This window comes from Orcinus orca, chromosome 11, assembly GCF_937001465.1.
Source record: "Orcinus orca chromosome 11, mOrcOrc1.1, whole genome shotgun sequence".
Lineage (NCBI taxonomy): Eukaryota > Metazoa > Chordata > Mammalia > Artiodactyla > Delphinidae > Orcinus > Orcinus orca.
The window spans coordinates 40,886,049-40,908,146 of record NC_064569.1 but is presented as its reverse complement, the minus strand read 5'-3'; the positions used below and the strand labels follow the sequence as shown (position 1 = coordinate 40,908,146).

General features: G+C 42.8%; 1 protein-coding gene across 5 annotated transcripts in view; it reads right to left on the bottom strand.

Annotated features, from left to right (window-relative positions):
• Positions 1–22,098, bottom strand: part of DIP2B (disco interacting protein 2 homolog B) — a 233,498-nt gene that overhangs the window by 6,801 nt on the left and 204,599 nt on the right. For all 5 annotated transcript variants that reach the window (XM_033436311.2, XM_033436309.2, XM_004274331.4 and 2 more), the window contains 13 exons: positions 18,355–18,464; positions 18,137–18,217; positions 14,532–14,655; positions 12,810–12,931; positions 11,494–11,605; positions 9,068–9,177; positions 8,447–8,577; positions 6,638–6,806; positions 5,654–5,824; positions 4,605–4,666; positions 3,666–3,723; positions 2,832–2,906; positions 901–1,078 (listed from right to left, as the gene is read on the bottom strand). In XM_033436311.2, coding sequence (XP_033292202.1) covers positions 901–1,078; positions 2,832–2,906; positions 3,666–3,723; positions 4,605–4,666; positions 5,654–5,824; positions 6,638–6,806; positions 8,447–8,577; positions 9,068–9,177; positions 11,494–11,605; positions 12,810–12,931; positions 14,532–14,655; positions 18,137–18,217; positions 18,355–18,464 — 1,503 coding nt within the window. The remainder of the gene's footprint in view (positions 1–900; positions 1,079–2,831; positions 2,907–3,665; positions 3,724–4,604; positions 4,667–5,653; positions 5,825–6,637; positions 6,807–8,446; positions 8,578–9,067; positions 9,178–11,493; positions 11,606–12,809; positions 12,932–14,531; positions 14,656–18,136; positions 18,218–18,354; positions 18,465–22,098) is intronic.

The following is a 22,098-nucleotide window of genomic DNA, read 5'->3' as shown; positions in this document are numbered from 1 at the left end:
CAGTCACTGTCCCAGGCACCTGAAGGCATTATGTCATTTAATCTCACATCATTTCCACAAGGCAGGAAACGTTATCACTCCCATTTTCCAGGTAGGAAACTGAGAGGTTGAGTGAGTGCTCAAGGTCATACAGCAAATGACAGAGGTAGGCTTCCAAACCAAGGCACCTGGCTAGGCATGCTTCCCTCACCACCAGTATGTTATTCTACTTCCCTGTGAAATATGGAGACACTCTGGAGCTGGTCAGTGGGGAACACATGCAAGGGGTGAAGGAGAAGTGACTTGGCTCAGTTCCAGCTGCTCAAGTCCAGTGAGTGATCTGTGTCAGTTCTGGGTGTGGATGATGCAATTGGTGCTGGGTATTTTAAAATGGCCATTCATGCCGTCAGGAAGGTTGAAGTCACGGCTTCACTGTGGCTGCCCAGTGGGCAGAGGATGGCTGGGGGCTGCTTACACGAGAGCCCTGCCAAGCAGGCTCGTGTCCAACGTGAGCCGCTGAAGGGACAGAGTGCTTCGGCAGGCTGGCTCCTCTGCACTGCCTCCCGCTCGCAAGGCTTAGGAGCAAGGGACTAAAGGTGGAATACCTGTCCCAGGAGCTTGCTGAGGGCCGAGTCCTGCCAGAGGCATCTACCCATCACCAGGCACATCTCTATGACTGCCTGGCCGAGCCAACCCACAGGTCAGGGATGCTGACACGGGGCCCCAGTGCTTATTCCCTGGGTCCTCTTTGAGGGCAAAGTCTTACTTCAAATGAATACAAGTTCGTGTATGGGTTCAAGAGTCGGAGAATGGAATAATTCAACACACACACTCCACATCCAAAGGCAGGCTGCGGAAGGCCAGCCCGTGCTAGGGGCTGCAAAGCGCAGCAGGACGGGGGTGAGGAACTGCTGAAGATACCTCCGGTGGCTGCTGTGAGCTCGGTCCGGCGGACAAAACCCAGGTATCCTGTTCGAGCCCACAGGGTCTGAGCAGGATCCCCAAAGCTGAGGCGGGTGTTGAAATGGTCAGCTTGAAGAGTCTCACTGTCATAGATGGTGTAATAGCCACTGGCTGTATGGGGACTGTTCACCCAAATCTACAACAAGAAAAAGCACTGGTCACATTTCGCCAGAATCAATTCAGTTCTCTGGGACAGATGATTTTGGCTTAATTTAATTAATTTTGGCTGCACTGGGTCTTAGTTGTGGGATCTTTTAGTGGCGGCATGCGGACTCTTAGTTGGGATGGGATCTTAGTTACAGCATGTGGGATCCCTGACGAGGGATCGAACCTGGGCCCCCTGCATAGGGAGCACGGAGTCTTACCCACTGGACCACCAGGGAAGTCCCTATTTTGGTTTTTTAACCTCATTTTTATAGTAACAACACAGCTGCAACAATAAAGGCAGCTGTCAGTTATCAAGTGTTTACCATGTGCTGAACAGTATTATATGCCTTACCTCCATCAATCCTGACATATATGACATGACAATACAGTTTGTACTACTGTTATTCCCATTTTACAGATGAAAAAAAAAAGGAGTTAAGTAACTTGCCTAAGATGCAGAAACAAGGAAACCTACACCCAAGCCTGGGTGGCCACAGAGGCCGTGCTCTTAACCTTGAGGCTACATTGCCTCCCTGGCTCATTTCTTTCTTTCTTGTTTTAAAAAATAAATTTATTTATTTATTTATTTATCCTTGGCTGCGTTGGGTCTTCGTTGCCACGCACGGGCTTTCTCTAGTTGCAGCGAGCAGGTGCTACTCTTCGTTGCGGTGCACGGGCTTCTCATTGCTGTGGCTTTTCTTGTTGAGAAGCATGGGCTCTAGGTGCACGTGCTTCAGTAGTTGTGGCACGTGGGCTCAGCAGTTGTGGCTCACGGGCTCTAGAGCACAGGCTCAGTAGTTGTGGCATATGGGCGTAGTTGCTCCGCGGCATGTGGGATCTTCCTGGACCAGGGCTTGAACCCATGTTCCCTACATTGGCAGGCGGATTCTTAACCACTGAGCCACCAGGGAAGCCCTCCCTGGCTCATTTCTCAGCCTCTTTCAGAGTCTCACAAATGCATCAAGGGATCATTTCTATGCTCTGAAACTAAGTTACGAAGACCGCGGGAAAATACTACAGGCTATTTGAATTTACAATGTAAACACAGCAATAGCCGACGATGGTAACAAAACTAGTATTCACTGTGTGACAGGCACTGTTCCAAATATATGACAGATACAGGTATTAATGCATTTAACTGTCACACAATCCTACTAGGTGGGTGCCATTATTACTTATGGTTGAGGAAACTGAGGACAGAGACGTTAAGTAACTTGCCCAATCACAAGAAGCTGGTAACTGGCAGAGCCCGGGTCATCTGCCTCGTGCACCCACAACATTGCTCCCAGTGAGCTATGAGATGAGATATCAGTGTCTCTCAGGGATTTGGGGGAAGAAAAATTAAGTCTTAAATATTTTTATACTAATACAAAAATGGATACATTTTGGAATAAAATATAAAATTTGTATAAATTTTAAAAATTTAAAATTTGTGGCTCCTTTTAGTTCCACTCCTTAATAGGTGGGAACAGGTGGGATTTGCCCATTTTCCTTTTCAGTTAAGGGTATGTCAGTGGACCAATCTGGGACTAGTTCTAGTTTCGGTGCCTAAATCTTCACTCCATCTTGGTCTCAATTTCCCCTCTGTCCATGTCAGTTTTGAGCCTCACAGAGAAAGATGAAAACTTTCAAAAATTCACCATGAGGGAAAAGCTATAGCCACAGTTTCCTGACTTCTAAAATATGAACCCTAAAGTCTTTCACTGCTGACTCTTCAGAGTAAAGGGGAATATTATACATACCTCTCCCAGGTGAGAGTCTCCAACAGGGCCTTTGGTCTCTGGATTAACAATAACTACTTTCACTCCAGGTAAAATCTAAGAATCAAAGAGAAAACACAAAGACGGGGTTCAATTAAATCTAATGACCTCTAGGAAATGCAGTTCCCCGCCCCCATCTCTTTAGTGAGGTGAGGGAGTGTACAAAGGCAGGAGTGGAGACGGTGCTCACGGGATCGTGCTCAGTGGAGACAGAGGTATAACAAGATTCAACCTCAAAAATAAACTGGGGGGCTTCCCTGGTGGCGCAGTGGTTGAGTCCGCCTGCCGATGCAGGGGACACAGGTTCGTGCCCCGGTCCGGGAAGATTCCACATGCCGCGGAGCGGCTGGGCCCGTGAGCCACGGCCGCCGGGCCTGGGCGTCCGGAGCCTGTGCTCCGCAACGGGAGAGGCCACAACAGTGAGAGGCCCGCGTACCGCAAAAAAAAATAAAAAATAAATAAAAAATAAACCGGGGGAACTTCCCTGGTGGCGCAGTGGTTAAGAATCCACCTGCCAATGTAGGGGACACGGGTTTGAGCCCTGGTCCGGGAAGATCCCATGTGCCATGCCTCAGGGCAACTAAGCCCATGCACCACAACTACTGAGCGTGCACTCTAGAGCCCATGCCAGAATTACTGAAGCCCACACAATGGAATGAAGAGTAGCCCCCGCTCGCCACAACTAGAAAAAGCCTGCGTGCAGCAACGAAAACCCAACACAGCCAAACAAACAAACAAAAAAACACCCCACAGAAAACAAAAACTAACTACTTCTACACACAGACCACCTTCCCAACGGTTAACAGAACAAATTACCTTTCCAGACTCTGAGAGGAGCAAACTCTGGGGGGCACCCCGTTCCACAAGACGAACCCTGCAGAAAAACAATATTTACAACATAAGAGCCTTAAAAAAAAAAAAATGACTGCACCGCATCTACCACAGCTATTTACACTGCCTCCCCAAACCTCTAATCTATCTCTCCTCACATCAGAGCAGAGTTTCTCAAACTCAGCATTACTGACATTTTGAGTCAGATATTTTGTTATAATTCTTTGTGAGACACTATCCTGTGCACTGTAGGATGTTTAGCAACATCCCAGGCCTCTACCCACTAGATGTCAGTAGCATCCCCTTGTTGTGACAATACATATGTCTCCAGACACTGTCAAATGTCCTTTGGAGGACAAACTCTCCCCAGGCTGAAAATCACAGCACCAGAGACGCTCTGCCTGTGCAGCCTGGGTCACTGCCACGGGCCACACTGTGAACACAGCCCAAGTCAGTGGGACTCAGGAAAAGGTCCCAGAGCCCTCCGCCAGGAGCTCCCCTTGGCGTATAGCTACGATTCACCTGTGAGCTGCTGAGGAGGAAGGCTTTTATTCCTGGGGCTCAGATAAAGTGTTGTTTCAAAAACCCTACTCTGCCTCATTTATTCTGTCTGTCTCAGTTATTTTTAAACTTCCAGAGCAAAGAGTCTATCCATTTTAGTGTAATTTATGTCAAATGTTACAAAATACCAGTGTTACATTTTAATATTAAAGAACAGTGCAGCAACTGTGAGAATTAAAGCTTTCTTCTTATAAATGAAAACCTTATTAGGTATTAATAATGAAAATGAATTTCTTCCCTTCTCCCATCCCCCCAGAAGACACCAACAGAAGGAAGGAGTGGGGAGAGCTGACTTTCTCGAGGCTCAGAACTTTTCATGCTTAGGAACGCTAACAGAAAGTAAGCATAACCAATCTACTGTACCTGTCATGTCTTAATGATTTCAGATCTACATACACAGTAGTTGGATCAGGCCCTGAGGTTCCCTAAAGAAAAATAAATGTATTGTTTATTTAAAATTAACTGAATGGTATTTCCATATTTTACATTTTCAAATCAAGAAATAGATAATTTAGTCACATACATGAAAAATCCAAACTCTATTTTGAACGATGAGGCAGGGCTATAACGAAAGAGACTCCTGGCCCCGCTTTCTTCTCATCTTTCTTTCCTTTCCTCCCCCAGGGGAGTAGAGTAGGCTGGGGGCCGAAGCAGCACTGAAAGGTTACCAGGCTGAGGAGGGTCCTCACCCCTGGACTCAAGGCAGGGATGAGACAGACCAGCATGCATGGGACTCTCAAAACCAGCACTGGCCCAAGCTGGCAGCAAGGGGCCCACAACAGGCTCCAAAGTTCAAGCGTCATGATGCTGCTCCAAAGTCATCCGACCACAGACACAGAGGACCTGAAAGTATCCACCCATTTACACCACCTTCTGTGACTCTCACTCTTGTCCATGTCTGTATTTGCCTTACGAGCTTCCAAGCTACATAAAATCAGACTCAGTTCTTTTCTGTTATTTCAGCCTCTTTTCTGTTATTTACCCACCAAGATAACATGGCAAAATCGCCATCTGGCTGCAGAAAAGAATGCAGGCTTATTTGTACTTCTTTTGCAAAAAAAAAAAAAAGGCGTAAAAGATGGAGGAGACAGAAAACAAAGGGTAACATATAAATAAAATTCAAATAGGACTCAGAAATCTTCTCGACTCATCATCTTGGACCATAAAACCACTACTTAGAGTAAACGTTTACATTAGAGCTCAACTGCCGGGCACAGCTCCAAGTGCTTGGCACCTAGAAACTCAGTGGTTCTACAGAACGACCCTGTGAAGGACGATGCTACCATGTTCATTCTACAGATGGGCAAAATAAGGTACAGTGAAGTCCAAATAAAAAGCCCAGAGGCCTACAGCAGCTAAGCGGTAGCCTGGGCTCTGAGCCCCCCACACAAGCAAGATTTCATGACAGTCACCTGCAAACATATCGCTACATTGACTCTTGATCCAAAAGTGGTGCTGACAGCCCGAGGGGACAGACCGATGTCCTTGAAAAGCTTGGAGAAGGACTGCTGGAGAGTAATGCGGGGCCGCTCCTCAGCCACCACCACACACGTCCGGATGCAGGAGAGGTTGATTCCCCTGGTCTGTAAGACACCACGCACAGGAGCCGAGGTCAGCAGAATCACAGAAGTGCTGAACAAGCAGGGCCACTGCTCTATCTCTATGGTCAGGAAAAGCCAAGGAACTATGTTTTCTCACCTCAGACACCCAGAGAAAACATATGCCTTTTCAGAAAATGCCAAGGAATTCCACTAAAGTCATTATCCACAGGTCAATATGCTCATTCTCTATTTCTTTCCTCTTTCACCTAAAAATCTTAGGTTTTCAGCAATATATTTTTAATCCCTCTTTATTTCTATACCTTACATTTCTCTCTATTTCAAATGCAGAGATGGGACTGAGAGAAAAACAAATTTAGCAACATAGATATCTAACCTCTTACCTCTTTTTTTCATTCTTAAGGTCACATTTCTCTACTAAAGAAAATTCAGTGTTTTTTGACTCTCACATGCCAGTTAGACATATGATCGTGGGATACACTCATGAATGAGCGACCTTATCTCTGGGGCAGTCGCCAATCTCTGAGATTCTCAGGCTGCAAATTCTATTGGGAAAAATCCTCTTGGAGGTCACAGTTTCTGTTCATCTTCACATAAAGTCATTTCTGTTCAGCCTCCTCACCAGTTTTACCTTCTTCTCCACAATGTAAGAATCAGATTAAACTCTGAAAGAGTGCATTAAATTAGAAACTGAAAGAGATAAACTTCCTGAGGTTTACAAACACCTGTTTGCCTAGAAAAAAAGCAGGCAGATGTGTCTGGCCAGCCCAAGGTGGGGTATCATCTCGCCTGGCCCATTTCCCTCAGGACTGTCTCCTGGTTACAGCTGCTTCTTACCTTCAGCACCTCCACTTGGTTTCCAAGCCCCTTGGTGCAGAGCTCCATCACTGAATAGGAGCAGAAAGTGTCTCTTATTTTGTACTGGTTGACCGTGGAGAGCCAGAGGAAAAGGTTGTTTTCCAACTCCATAGGAGGAATTAAGATGGACTGGTGACCTGAATAGACACTGCAATGAAAAAAGGCAAGAACTGACATTATCAATTCATCCTAGAACACCATCAATTCAGCAAATATTTACTGAGCATGAAGGACAGGGTTGGGTCATATTAGATATAAAGGTCTAAGAATCAGCCTTGTTCCTATGCAACTCACAAGATACAATAACTACAGAATAAAGCAGACTGTGGAAGGCGGTAACTGAGATGTGAATAAAGGCCATCACGATCACAGAATGACGAGCAAGTCATTCAAACTGGGAACACAAGGGGCGGCAGGTGTTTCACTGAGTCGGCAGCAGTTGAGCTCGGGCTTGAAGAATGAGTAGGAATTTGACAGTGGCTGGAAAAATGGGGAAGCTGGTGAGGGCATTCCAGGCAGAGGGAAGAGCATATGCAAAGGCACGGCAATATAAAATTACATGGTGTGTGTGAGGTTGTCAGAAATAGGATTCCAGAGTGAAATACTAAAGCATAGAATGCCTGGGGAGTTGTGAGAACTGAAGCCAGAAGGGTCAGGGCCAAACTGTGAAATCACTGATCTATTATTATATCAAGGAGTTTAGAATTTACCCAGCAGGTTGTCACTATAGCTTGAAGTTGGGGTAAAGCTAGTTACACGGAGCGGCTATTGGAGACACGAGTCACTGAAGGCTGAGAGACAGTTAGGAGAGGCTGCAATAATCCAGGTGAGAGAGGATGAGAGCTTGAACCCTGACAGTGCACCCAGGATAAAAAGGAAGGAATCCTGTATTGTAAAAAGGAAAGAGTCCTGTATTGTATGTACAATCTCCAGCCGTGAATCCTCAACTTCCTAAACCTTGAATATAGACCAGAATAACTAGGAGCCCAGGAATCCTGTATTAAAAAAAAAAATACTGGAATTGTGGTTTCCACCTCTGGAGATCTAGGTTAGTATGTCTAGGGAAGCCCCATTAATTTTTTTTTCATAGACCCCTAGGTGATTCTTATGTAGAGATAGGTTTAAGAATAATGGAGCCAAAGGATCTGACATTTAATTGGAAGTATGACATAAAGATATAGAGTTGAAGATAAAGCCCAAGTTCCTAGTGTGGGCCCCTAACCTAGGTGGATGAGCCCATCCTAAGAAGAATGGGGACACAGAAGGAAGATGTTGAATTGAGGCATCTGTGAAGCATTCATGAAGATGCCCATCAAGGAGGTGAAAATGCAGGCTGAGATGAGGTCCTCTGGGAGGAGAGTAGAAGGAGTTGGGATCTGCTATCCCACAAGGAACAATGTGGCCAATGTGCTACTTTCCAGCCACATGCTGTCACCCATCTCATTACATTCCTTCCTGCCAAGCCTAGGGGGTGCATTCTGGCTGACACAGTATGACATTTCACCCAAGTGTCATCCTTCTACTTGGCTCTGCTTCTAAAATGAGGATGACAGGATGGAGCACAGAAGAGGCAGTAAGATCACTGCCCTTTTGTCTGAGGCATAAAACTAATAGAGGGAATACAAACAAACCAGACAAACGTCGAAGATACATTAGATGCACAAATTCTGGAAAGCATCAGCATTTTATTGAAACTTTACCAAATTAAGGGAGCAAACGGAAGGATGAGATGCTCACAGCCCCAAAGATATTCCCATGCATTCTGTTTCTTTGCTCTTCCATGCCTACCTGCAGAGACACCAGAGTGCAAAGCCAAGTCCACAGTAAGGGTCAAGGCAGATGGCGATCTGCCGAGAGGAATACAACTCGCACTGGAGCTTGATGGCTCTACAGAGAGCATTGACCGCAGAGTGGGACATCTGGAAGGTAAGGAACATGGAACAGGATGGAACTGGCATCCCACAGGCAGAAAAGCAGCTCTAACGAGAGTTTTGAGAAGCTTACATTCCCTCCAGCTCCTCAAAATGATGTATATTTTTCATTGCTTCAAAAAGCCTAATCAAAGTCTAACTGAAGGGTAAGTCTATCTGTTAACTTCTCAATACTGAGTTTTATGAAATACGAATCTATGACTTCATACTGGCTTGAACTAACTCGTGTTATCTGTTGGCTTCTATGCTAGGTTCAGAACACTTCATAACACAAATTCCTTGGGATAACTTATGCCAGAAGAGCCAATGCTTTTATTTAAATATAGCAGTGGCCCTTGATCCTCTGCCTACTGGTCTCTGGTACGACCAGCTGGCCTCTCCATCTTAAGTCCCTGGGGCAGTGGTCATCTCTATTTTTTGCAGCCCTGGCACTTTACCAGCATCCAGTGAGAGAGTAAATATATCCCGACTACTCTACCTTCACTCCCGTAAGCATGCCAGTTGTGGAGACACTAAAATCAAGGTACGCCAACATCTCAGGAGTGGGTGGTTTGTACAGCTGAGGTAACCTTTTCCTGGGTAGATCATCTGCAAGGAAAAGAAAAAACCCGATGTCAATCAGACATGTTGACAACAAGATCCTACTGTATAGCACAGGGAACTATATTCAATATCCTCCGGTAAACCATAATGGAAAAGAATGTGAAAAAGAATATATATATATGTATAACTGAGTCACTGCGCTGTACAGCAGAGATTAAACACAACATTGTAAATCAACTACACTTCAGTAACATTAAAAAAAAATCAGACACGTTGGAACTCGAAAATCACTGCTCTTCAACCGGTCTTCTGTGGCTTTGCTATGGCCACACTTAGCTTCTGGGATTTGCTAAAGCTGAGGCTTCTCGTATTTAACCAACCAGCTCACATATGTCACTCCTAGAGGAGGGTTGGGGTTGAGGGCACCAATAGACAATATAAGCAAGGAAACTACATCAGGCAGATGTATTTACTAGACGATTAGAGAGGGGTAATATACCATAGTAGCTGAAAACACAGGCTAAAGAAGCAGACTGCCAGTGTTCAAATCCCAGCTCTGCCATTTCTCAGTGATGTCATCTTGATGTTATTTAACCGCTTTGTGTCTGTTTCCTTATCTCTAAAGTGGTAATAATACCTGCCCTCCCAGAACTGTTAGGAAGTTAATTCATATAAAGCACTTTAAGACAACTCAAGAAGCTTTACTTGTTGTTATGCTGGTTTCAAGTTAAAGTTCATTATTTACAGTTTAGTACACGTCACAGTAACCATGGACTGCTTTAAAAGTTGGACAGTTTTTCTCCAAGGTAACATGACTGATTTTAAGAATGATAATCTAGAATTGGGAATTATTTTCCTTTGCTCTTTTATGATAACCTCTCCCTTCCCTCCAAATTTGCTTTATAAGTATGTCATATCCAAAGATATCAAGGATGTCTCTGGCCCCAGCCATGCCTCCTCAATGGCTCCTTTGGCTTTCCAGATCAAGAAACGATTCTGACTCTGACTTTTCAATCTCTGTATCATTGGGCACTCATCTCTGGTCAAACCAAAGACTTTCTCTATCACCTTCAACCCACCTCTGTGTAGGGAAGGGCCACTCAAATACCTAAAGAAACCTTTCTGTTGTCTGTATCACAGACCACATTCCAGGTCTTCCTGAAACATGACTGAGTCCAGTAACCACAGCAGATCTATCTACATCATTTAACACCAACACAATCCACCTGTGTTACATATTACAAATGACTTTGTGTATATCCTTAAGTAACATATGTAAAAAAATATAGCTCAGCATCTGGACACAATAACCATAAATAGATGTCATCCCTGCATTTAAATCCACATAAATGTCCCTGAAGTGGACACTACGTGATACTTACTGAAAACTGGTAGGGAGGAGATAATGATTAAGGGGCTGGGAGGGGAGCCAAACTGACTGGGTTTGAATTTCAGTTCTGCTACTTACTTAACCTCCCTGTGCCTCAGTCTTCTTATCTGTAAAATGAGGCTAAAACTGGCACCTATCTAATAGGGTTGTAGAAGGAGGAAATTAGGTAATACATGTTACATGACTGCCACATGGTAAGGGCTCAATAAAAAGTTAGATGTTGTTATTACTGTGATTGTATGCTGGTGCTTTACATTATGTCATTTAATCTTCATGACCCCATGAAGTAGTTACGAGTAACAGAGGATGAGGATTTACACCTGTCTGCCCAACTCCAAAACCCACACTCTCCCCTCCACCACCATCTCCAGCTATCCCAAAGTCTTACCCCCTTCTTTAGTATGAACACCATCTAAAATTCATACACTTTATGGTTTTCAAAGTATTTTCATATTATGTTGCATTTGATATTCTCAATAAATATGTGAGTCGGGCCAGGGTAGGTAGTGTTTTAGGAAAGGGTCATCTCAGACAAGGTTATACAGAAAATAAGGACTGAAGCTTGAACCAGAACCAGGTCTTCTGACTCCTAGTGCAATGCTGTTCCAACTCTATCACATCTGGAAGTCAAGGGTCAGATCCTCCCCATACTTTATGTAGCCCAACATGTCTACGGTCACATCTGGCATAAACACCTAACCACCGTTTGACGATGCCAAGAGTAACAGCAAGTCACGTTTTGTCGCCAGAGTTCTGGCACACTGTGATCTGCTTCTCTGGATCTGGATGTTGCAGTATCCAGTCCTTTGGTAACTCAAGCTGAGTGGATATTAAGTTTTGCCTCTGTCTTAGCAGGTGGAATGGGCTGCAACGGAAGAGCTGTGTAAACACCTTTGGTATGAGAACCTAGGAAATCTCGGGGAGTGAATGTTCTTGCCCCCTCAATGCCTCTGGAGAAATCTCCCTTTCACCTGTGTCAATGATAGTTGGCCAGGTTTTCACATCCACAGCTGCTGCTGCCTCTCGGGACCTCAGTAACCTCATTAGGGTCTGTGTGGTGAGAATGCAGGCTGCTTTGCTGACCTAGAAACAAATGGACAAAAATAAGCACCATGAGGCTTAGCCCCGTGTAGCACCATAGGCTCTGGCTGCTGCTAAAAGCAACTTGCACATCATACTGGGACAGGGCAGTACCAGCTTTTCAAAGAATACACACAGGACAATGGAGGTCAGTGTTCCCCTTACATTTGTCCTGAAAAATGCGTAACACTGAATTAGAATGATGGACTTGTTCATAACACAAGTTACTGTTTACAACAGTGATTCTCAAATATTCCATGGTTATAACCTCACTATGGATCCCCAGATCTCTTGATTTCATGAAGACCATAATAAAATAGAAACATGGACTTCGTAGTACTCAGGGAATGAGAGGTGTTGGAGGATCATCTCTGAAGGAGGTAGTGTTTGCAACAGTCCAGGGAATATGGTGAAACACACCGGACCTAGAACATACCCTGGACTTGAGGGACTCTGTGCACTCAGAGGAACGAGCTCTCCCACACACCCGCACGTGGAAACGCATGGGGACCAACTTCCCTCACCCCGCAAACTGTGTCAGTGGAAGGAAACTCCCCTCCCTGCTGCTCCGGCCTACTTTGCAGAATATAACCAGGGCATTTTGCCAAACTGAACTTTGTAGTAAAATCATCTGTGGCAAATGCACCTTTTATACTGCAGGCTCCAGTTGGGGATGGAGCAGCAGTTCTTAGAGAAACAAATGTGACATAAATTGGAACTTTGTAACTCTTTGCTTTAAAGTACATTAGGATATGATTAGAATAAGATTTATCTTACTTTCCTACTATAGTATACTTTAATACTATACCAAGCGAATTTATAAGACTAACCCCCCAAAAAGTGACCTGACATGGGGAGAATTCAGTTTGGCATTTAAAATTACCTTGGTTACTGTGCAGAAAAAATATTAGGACTTTTTTAAGAAGAGGGAAAAAAATAAGTTTCATGGAGAAATACTAATGACAGCTTCACTTCCTTAATGTTCATGATAAAAACACAATCCTGTATCTCACCAAAAACTGCTTTCCCCACATTCCTTCACTGGAAAATGCTGGTCACTTTGATCAGATAAAGGAAAAGGAGGTAGTTTGCAGGAGACAGATTCGACTTCCTGACTCAATTAGACTGGAAAATGAGTAAGGATGCTTAGCTGTCTGACTCTGGGTTTTATGAGATGAGGACAAGGCAAGTTATACCCGGCACTTACATCAACAATCATGCGGACGGTGGGCAATGTGGCTGTGAGGTTCTGAGCATGAGGAGGTCGGACGGTCACAGGTATGCACCCGGCATACAGGGAGCCGTAGAACGCAGCGATTAACTCGATGCCTGCAAGACAGAGCCACTTAGCTGCCTGGTTTGTCACCGAGAAAGCAAAAGCCAGAGCTTCCAAAACCAATTTATTTATTTATTCCAAAATCAGTTTATTAAATCATGTGCCAGACGGGTTCACTAGACCGTAATTTAACAGAGACATTATCGGAAGAAATTTTTTAAATTTAGAAGAAACAGAAGGTAAAGAAGGATGCATATAAAACAACTTAAAAAAAAATATAGAGAAGCCAAGAATAAATAACGAGAAAGGAGCTCAGAAGTAAGCTCTTGAAAGATACCTGACGAAGGTATTTTGACATCATTACTTGATATTACCTAGGAGAAATAACTGCAAAAATTAGGGCTGCTCCACTTGGAAGATAAAAGAATGGGAAAAGGAGAGATGAGGAACACTTGAGCTTTCTTTCACTCTTTAGAAGGCCGCTATGTGAACAGCAATTGGACCCCCAAGATGTCACTCCCCCAGTGGGTGCAGGTTTTAGGGAGGCAAGGCATCACTTGATACGAAGCCTCTGCAATATCAGGACTCGAAGGGTGGCCTCCTTGGGAAGTGCTGTGGTCCATTACCATGATTAATTGGTAGATGGAAGACAATCTCCCAGGAACAAGGAGGAATTCCTTTACCAGATGACCTTCTAAGAAATCTTAGTATCAATGTAAATAAAAAAGCAAAGTGAGAATCACAGTAAAATGAGGTAAAAGGGATAAAAGACCACAGAAGGCTGGATTTATGAGTTAGGTGGCCGAAGACTAAAGAAAGGGACAACTGAAATATTTCACCTAAAATTTTTAATATTTACACCAAACTCATCAAGTAATTCTGAGTCCCTCTTTTCTTTAATTTTATTTTTGGCTGCACTGGGTCTTCGTTGCTGCGCGTGGGCTTTCTCTAGTTGTGGCAAGCGGGGGCTACTCTTCGTAGCGGTGCACGGGTTCTAGGCATGCGGGTTTCAGTAGTTGTGGCACTAGGGCTCAGTAGCTGTGGTGCATGGGCTTAGTTGCTCCACGGCATGTGGGATCTTCCCGGACCAGGGATTGAACCCGTGTCCCTTGCACTGGCAGGCGGATTCCCATCCACTGCACCACCAGGGAAGTCCCTGAGTCCCTCTTGATGTAAAGAGGTTGCTGAATTAGAGCGTGGAAGATGAATGCAGTAATAATCGAGGGACAGTAAGCACGAATTACGATGTGGAGAATGTGAAGTCAGAGTTCACACACAACATGCTTTTGAAAACTGGGTGAAAGAGTCCTGTTCCTGAGCACTCCTAGAAATAAGGGTCTCTTTTGAGTGTTTCCAAAAGTCAAGAAGTTGTCATTCACTCATTCAATATTTACCATAGTGCCAGGCACTGAGCTAGACAGTGCCTGGAAATACAAGAGTATTATACAAGACAGGAAATACAAGAGTAAATACAACAGACCCGGTCCTGGCAGAGCCCTCACACTGCACAACCCTGAGAGGAGAGGCCTGTTCCCGTGGCATGAGCCTGTGCGCACAGCCCACGTGGTCATGTATAGCAGCCCTGAGCTCCTGTCCTCTTAGAGTCTGTAGTCTAGCAATGGAGCTTGTCTAGTCTACCAATCCAGCACTTACCAGGTGGATAGAGTAATACAACGTTGTCTCCTGCATTGAGATGTCCCTTGTCACCAAGAACTGCTGCAATCCTCTCTGCTCGCTTATGAAGCTGAAGGCAGCTGGCCGTGCACACCGTAGTTCCCTGTTAATAGAAGAAAGGATAAGCAGGTTGACGCCCAGTAAGGAAAACGGTAACAAACAGAGCCAATCTGACATTATATGGAAGGCTTGTGCCTTGCTAGATTATCTGCAGCAAGCTATCAAGTTCAGTGAAAATTCCCCAAGCACCAAAAGACGTGTGTGGTATTCCTTTTCTTTCTCAATGTTTGAAGGTACTTAGGGACTAACAACATTAACTTAAATCAAACGTATGTATTTACAGTCTCTCTTATTTAAGATAGCTTTAAAAATACATAGCAATTTTGTATTTACATGAAGAAATAAGAAAAGAGGGGAAAATAAAAGAAATGAAAGCAGGACGAGGGCATGAGTGAGGTCAGGGCGCTGGCTATGTGGTTAAGTACACTTGTGTAAAACACGAGTTTGGCTCTGAGTATTCTAACAGCAGAGATGTAAACAAAAACACGAACAGTGAATTAACAAAGGTTAGCAGATTAGGAGATGGCCAATTATTCCTGGTCCTGAGAATAATTTCTCCTGCGGGTCTTCATAAATACCCTTATTGTCCAATTCAAGTTTCACCGAGCTGGGCTTTTTGAACCCCTGTGCCTTTGTAAAATATAACACACGAGTGTGAAAGTGCATAAGATATGAACGTGTAGCTTAATAAAAAATTATAGGGCTTCCCTGGTGGCACAGTGGTTGGGAGTCTGCCTGCCGATGCAGGGCACGCAGGTTCGTGCCCCGGTTCGGGAGGATCCCACGTGCCGCGGAGAGGCTGGGACCATGAGCCATGGCTGCTGAGCCTGCGCGTCCGGAGCCTGTGCTCCGCAACGGAAGAGGCCACAGCAGTGAGAGGCCTGCGTACCGGTAAAAAAAAAAAAAAAAAAAAAAAAAAATATATATATATATATAAAACAAGCATCTGTGTAAGAACCAGCCTGATGTGAAAAAGACCCCTGCTTAAAAGCACCCTCATGGGTGCCTTCTCCTTCCCTCCATAGGGAACCACTATCGTGACTTTTTAATGTTAGTGGCTAATTTCTTTTTCTTTATATTTTTACCACCTATGAAATATTTGATTTTCATAGTTGTACTGTACATATGTTTTTTTGTGATTTGCTTCCTTCTCTCAACATTCTATGAAGCGTCATCTAACCTCTCATGCTTAGGTGTATAGTTCATTTGCTTTTGTTGCTGCACAGTATTTAACTGCATGAACATACCACAATTTATTCATCCATTCTACTGCTGATGGACAATTCATTCTAATACATATATCCTGGTGCATAAATATATGAGTTTTGGTCAGGTATAGCCCTAGAAATGGAATTGCTGGGTCAATGGGTATGCCCACCTTCAACTTTACCAGATAAAACCAAACTGTTATTTGTCTATATCGTGCCAATACCACAGTTTTAATTATTGTAACTTAACTTTAAAAAACTCATGATAAAAACAAGTTTACTGAGCTGTTTCTTTTAAAAATAACTTTTAAATTTCATTAATATAAAGTAGTACAAGTTCAATATAGAAAATTTGGAAAATATAGATTAGTAAATATGAGATGTAACCACTATTAACTTTTGCTGTATATTTTCCTGGTTTTTAACAAATGAGTATGTATTATATATAAATTCACATGCAACATTAAAAAAAAAAGGTATACTATATTATGCCAGAGGCTGTAGAGTGCATTGGCTAAGAATGTGGGCTCTGAAGCTAGTTTGGGTTCAGATGAAGGAGCTAATTTCCTAGTCCTACCACTTAGGGCCCTGCGACCTTGGGCAAGTGATTTCATGTCTCTATGCCTCCGTTCCCCTAACCTTAAAATGAACTATGAAATGGAAAGCACCCAGGACAGGGTCTTCAGTAAGTACTCAATTATTATTAAAGTTTTATATCCTACTCTTCCTACTTCCACATTATGACTATTTTCTGGGTCATCAACTATTCTATAACATTATTTTCAATGACTGCATAGTATTTCATGTTTATATGCCATAATTTATTTAGTCAATTGTCTATTGTTGGACATTAAGGTTATAACACTAAAATGAATATTCCTTTGGCTAAAATCAGGGTTAAATTCATAAGGCCATTTCTTACAATGGCTCTCTTTTTGGTCCTTGGTACGGCAGTAAACTAAACTTCAGTAAGAAGCATTTTCTGGGCATAAGGGAACAATGTTGTATGGTTCCTAAGCTTTCTGGTGGCCTGGGCTAATCCAAGGTAAAATGTTAGAATATGCAGAAGAATAGATGGACTACATGTCCTTTAGTCATCCATATATATTATTTCTCTACCCAAGAAGCAAATTTCAACTTACTTTCACTAACAAATAGATCTGAAGTATGATTTGACAGGGCCATAAGTTTAACTGTAGCCAAGCTTGGGAGTGGAGAGGGGAACAAGCTGGATTGGCATCTTCTTACTGAAATGGAAGGACCCTAATCAATCCATGGGCTTGAAGAGAAGCCCACTTCATGCAGAGGTGGAGCAAGGAAGTCCCAAAGTTTTGTACTATAGAGCAATGGTTCTTAAGATTTTAACTGACTTTTCACTAAGATGCACAGCATATTCCTCTCAGGTTCCATCACTGCATAAATTCTCAAAGCTGTGTATGTGTGTGTGTGTGGGGTGTGTGTGTGTGTGTGTGTGTGTGTGTGTGTGTGTGTGTGTGTGTGTGTGTGTGTGTGTGTGTGTGTGAGAGAGAGAGAGAGAGAGAGAGAGAGAGAGAGAGAGAGAGAGGGAGGGAGGGAGGGAGGGAGGGAGGGAGGGAGGGAAGGAGGGAGAGAGAGACTATCAGAATCCAGGGCCTGGGGCAGAAGGGGGCCATCTGGGTAAGTCCCCTAAGGGACTCCAATAGGCCCTCCAGTCTTCCCCCTGCTGGTGACAAATACTGTTCTATGCTGTGGTCACAGTACCAGCTTCGGACTCAACCATTAAAACAAACAAATCTCAACAGACTCCCATGGAATGCATAACTTAAAAAATACAATATTCTGGCGAACCATCCATTAGAAAGCAATAGTTAAACATACTCTTGAATAATTTTCAATTTGCTTTTTATGTTAGCAATAAATAATTTAAGTATGTACTAGAAACAACTGGTTTTTAAAATGTTGATCTAAAGTCATTTTATTTCTGGTGGAAATCAAAGAATTAAAAGTCAAACTGGGTTAAAAATTACATTGACACAATGCATTCTGTCTATCTGTAGATTATGTAATTACATGGTTGTCCTATGGTTCCTATCAGAACTGAATAAAGACAACTTGATTGTGACAAAAAGAGACAGTATTGAATAACACTCCAGGAGGTCTCATTTCAACCTTGAAATAACTGCACAATTTATCCTCATATACCAAAACGAGGAGAAAGCAACAACTCCTTCCTCTGAGTTGGCAACAGAACTTTTCTGATGAAAGAAAGAGATCAAGTGTGCCTAAGATACTCTCACAATAGCCAGCTGATTAGACATACAATTGCATTTTTAATACCTTGGCATTTAACAGCATGAAGAGTACGTGGTCAGGAGTTGCCTGGGCTCGCCACTGTAAGATCTCCGCCAGAAATTGGTGCTGAAGTCATAAAGCAGAAAAAAGAATCATGGTCAGCAACTTTTAAGAAGCTGGACAATGCATCTGCCATCTGTTACCTGAAGCGTAGGTTCTGTCCTTGACTTGTTTGTAAGAATCAACACTTCTGGAACACTTACCTTCTTCACTAAATCATTCTCTTCAATTTGCCCAAGATCCCTTCCTGCAGCTTGTGCTATGCGTTTTCCTGCAACCAGATTCCCAACCATCACAGAAGCAGGGCCTACGCCTGTAAGTAAAAGCAAAAATCAGCTCTCTGGAGATGGCGATTCAAGCTACATACCAGCCCCACGCCAGCCACAAGCATTTCCAGACTGACCAAAGCTGGTTCAAACGTTCATTCAACCAATACCGACTAAGCACCCTTCTAGGCACTGGGACAAAGTAGCAAACAAGACATACAGCTTGTATTCTAGCGGGGAAAGGCAACCAATAAACACATACACAAATAATGTCAGGTAGCAGGAAGTGCTGGAAAAAAAGAAAATAGGACCACAGGAGAGACATGGATTGGGGGGTGGAGGGACTGTGTAGAGAGGGAAGTTTTCACTCCGAGGAGGTGACAGTTGGTTGCACTGGTTCCTACTGATACATTTCATCTGTTCCAATCATGGATAAAACCCTAATGGGGGCTTAACAGTAATAAATATCTGGTCTGAAAAGAAATCTGCCATCTATGAGGACTGAGGGTGAGTTCATCAGGAAAATCAGAAGGGCTTTATTTTAAGTGAGCAATGAAATCCAGATTGTAGGACATTCTACAAGACAACTGGCCTGGATTCTTCAAAAAGGTCCGTGTCTTGAAGACACAACAGATTTGGGAGTTTTCAAGTTAAAGGACATGACAGCCAAAAGCAATGTGTGACTTTAGATACTGGATTAAAAAAAAATCAGCTACTAAAATAAACAGGTGGAGAAATATGAACATAGATTGTGTATTATTAAATGATAGGATTATATTAATGCTAACTTTCTTTTTTCTTTTCTTTTTTTTTTTGAGGTACGCAGGCCTCTCCCGTTGCGGAGCACAGGCTCCGGACGCGCAGGCTCAGCGGCCATGGCTCACGGGCCCAGCCACTCCGCGGCATGTGGAACCTTCCCGGACCGGGGCACGAATCCGTGTTCCCTGCATCGGCAGGCGGACTCTCAACCACTGCGCCACCAGGGAAGCTCAATGCTAACTTTCTTAATAGGATAATGGCATTGTGGCTGATTAGGAAAATTTTAGGAGAATGTTTTTGTTCTCTAGAGATACACTGCTGAAATATTTGGGGGTGAAGTGTCATGATGTCTGCAATTTCCTTTCAAAGAATTCAGTTAAAAAAAAAGTTAACAGTTGCTGAATCTAGGGGAAGGTATATGGGTGTTCATTACAGTATTTTCAACTGTTCCAGAGGCTTGCCACTTGGGGGAAAAAAAGTGAAAACTCTCCCTTTCTCAATAATGCTAGGGCTTTGTATGCCTTTCCTGATGGTCACTTAAAGATTAGACTCCAACGTATGAAACTAAGAAGACAGCTAAAATATAACAAAATTTATTGCCAGCTGAGTTTTGAATAATGCTGATGCTATGCTTTGATTAATATTAAATAACGTTTATTGCCAAAATCTGTTGATTATGAATGTACTGAAATAGCTGGAACAAAATCACTTAAATCATGGAATCACTTTAAATATGTGGGGAAGCTGGTTAAAGAGTATAAGGCAATTCTTTTACTGTTTGGCAACTTTTTTTGTAAGTGAAATTACTTCAAAATAAAAAGTTAAAGAAAAATTTTAAACTCAAAAAAAAAACACACCCTAAGGGTAAAGAACTCCAATACTCTGCTAAACAGTTTTCATCTACAAAGTGTATGTCCACTGAAATTTTAAGTACTGGGTGGCCAAAAGGTTCGTTTGGTTTTTTCCGTAAGATGGCTCTCTAGTAGTGCTTAGCTGTCTTTAAGTTCATTCGAAACAATTTTGTTAGACTGTATTATGACAGCTGTCATATCAGTGTGCATTTTAAAAAAAACTCATCAAAATTGGTGAATTTTTGTGTAGCCATTTTAATATTGAAGATAGAAGGAAAAACAACATTTTCGGCGTATAATGTTTTATTATTTCAAAAAGGGTAAAAACGCAACTGAAACGCATAGAAAGATTTGTGCAGTGTATGAAGAAGGTGCTGTGACTGACTGAATATGTCAAAAGTGGTTTGCAAAGTTTAGTGCTGGAGACTTCTCACTGGACGATGCTCCATGGTTGAGTAAACCAGGTGAAGTTGATAGCGATCAAATCGAGTCACTGAGAACAATCAACATTATACCACGCGGCAGATAGCTGACATACTCAAAATATCCAAATCAAGCGCTGAAAACCGTTTGCACCAGCTTGGTTACGTTAATTGCTTTGATGTTTGTGTTCCACATAAGTTAAGCAAAAAAAACCTTCTTGACTGTATTTCTGCTCACGATTCTCTACTGAAATGTCATGAAAACGTTCCATTTTTAAAACAAATCGTGACAGGAGATGAAAAGTGGATACTGTACAATAATGTGGAACAGAAGAGATTGTGCGGCAAGCGAAATGAACCACCACCAACCACACTACAGGCTAGTCTTCATCCAAAGGTGATGTTGTGTATATGGTGGGATTGGAAGGGAGTCCTCTATTATGAGCTCCTTCTGGAAAATCAAATGACTAATTCCAACAAGTACTGTTTCCAATTTGACCAGTTGAAAGCAGCACTCGACAAAAAGAGGAATTAGTCAGAAAACGCATCATCTTCCATCAGGATAACGCAAGAACACATGTTTCTTTGATGACCAGGCAAAAACTGTTACAGCTTGGCTGGGAAGTTCTGATTCACCCGCCGTATTCACCAGACATTGCACCTTCAGATTTCCATTTATTTCGGTCTTAACAAAATTCTCTTAATGGAAGAAGTTTCAATTCCCTGGAAGACTGTAAAAGGCACCTGGAACCGTTCTTTGCTCAAAAAGAAAAAGGTTTGGGAAGATGGAATTATGAAGTTGCCTGAAAAATGGCAGAAGGTAGTGGAACAAAATGGTGAATATGCTGTTCAATAAAGTTCTTGGTGAAAATGAAAAATGTCTTTTATTTTTACTTAAAAACTGAAGGCACTTTTTGGCCAATCCAATACAATATGCAAAATTCTTTCCCAAGAGACTGCATAATACGTTAACAGATATATTATGTTGGAGACAGCCTTTTTTATGTAGGCAGGACTCAGACTATATATGACTGTGTAAGTTGCCCATTCCTGGACTCACAATGTAAAGTTAATAAAGGTGTGATGTTTTAAAAAGTGAATTTTTCAGAGTAATTTAAAATGATAAAAATAATTCAGCAGTAATTTCTTGAGGTCCTTTTGTGTGTATTTCTTGAGACTATGAGTCAAAGAGTGAAAAATTACTGAAAGCAATAACATCTACGAGGCTAATTGCTGATACTGTGCTGTACCTGTAATATGTCTTCTTATTTTCTCCACAAAATTCTGTAAATTTCCACTGGCAAAGACTGCTAGTCATCAAGCCCTAGTCTCCTCTTTTTCCTTAAAAACACAACCCCCAGTTTTTAGCTGGGCAAATGCCTGGAATAAAGACTATATTCTTTAGCGTGGGAGAATAATAGGTAAGAGTAAGTAATATGTGCGATTTCTAGAAGATATGTTTAAAGGGGAAGGGTATTCCCTTCTTTGTCTTTTTCTCCCACCTGCTAGCTGGAATGCAGAACTGATGGCTGGAGGTCAGGAGCTTAAATGAACCCTGAGGCAGTATGCTAAGGCTGGCTGTGGCAGATTGTTTGATTTTCTTACAAGTCTTCCTTGCTGTGATTACATGAGAGGAGTATATACCTCTC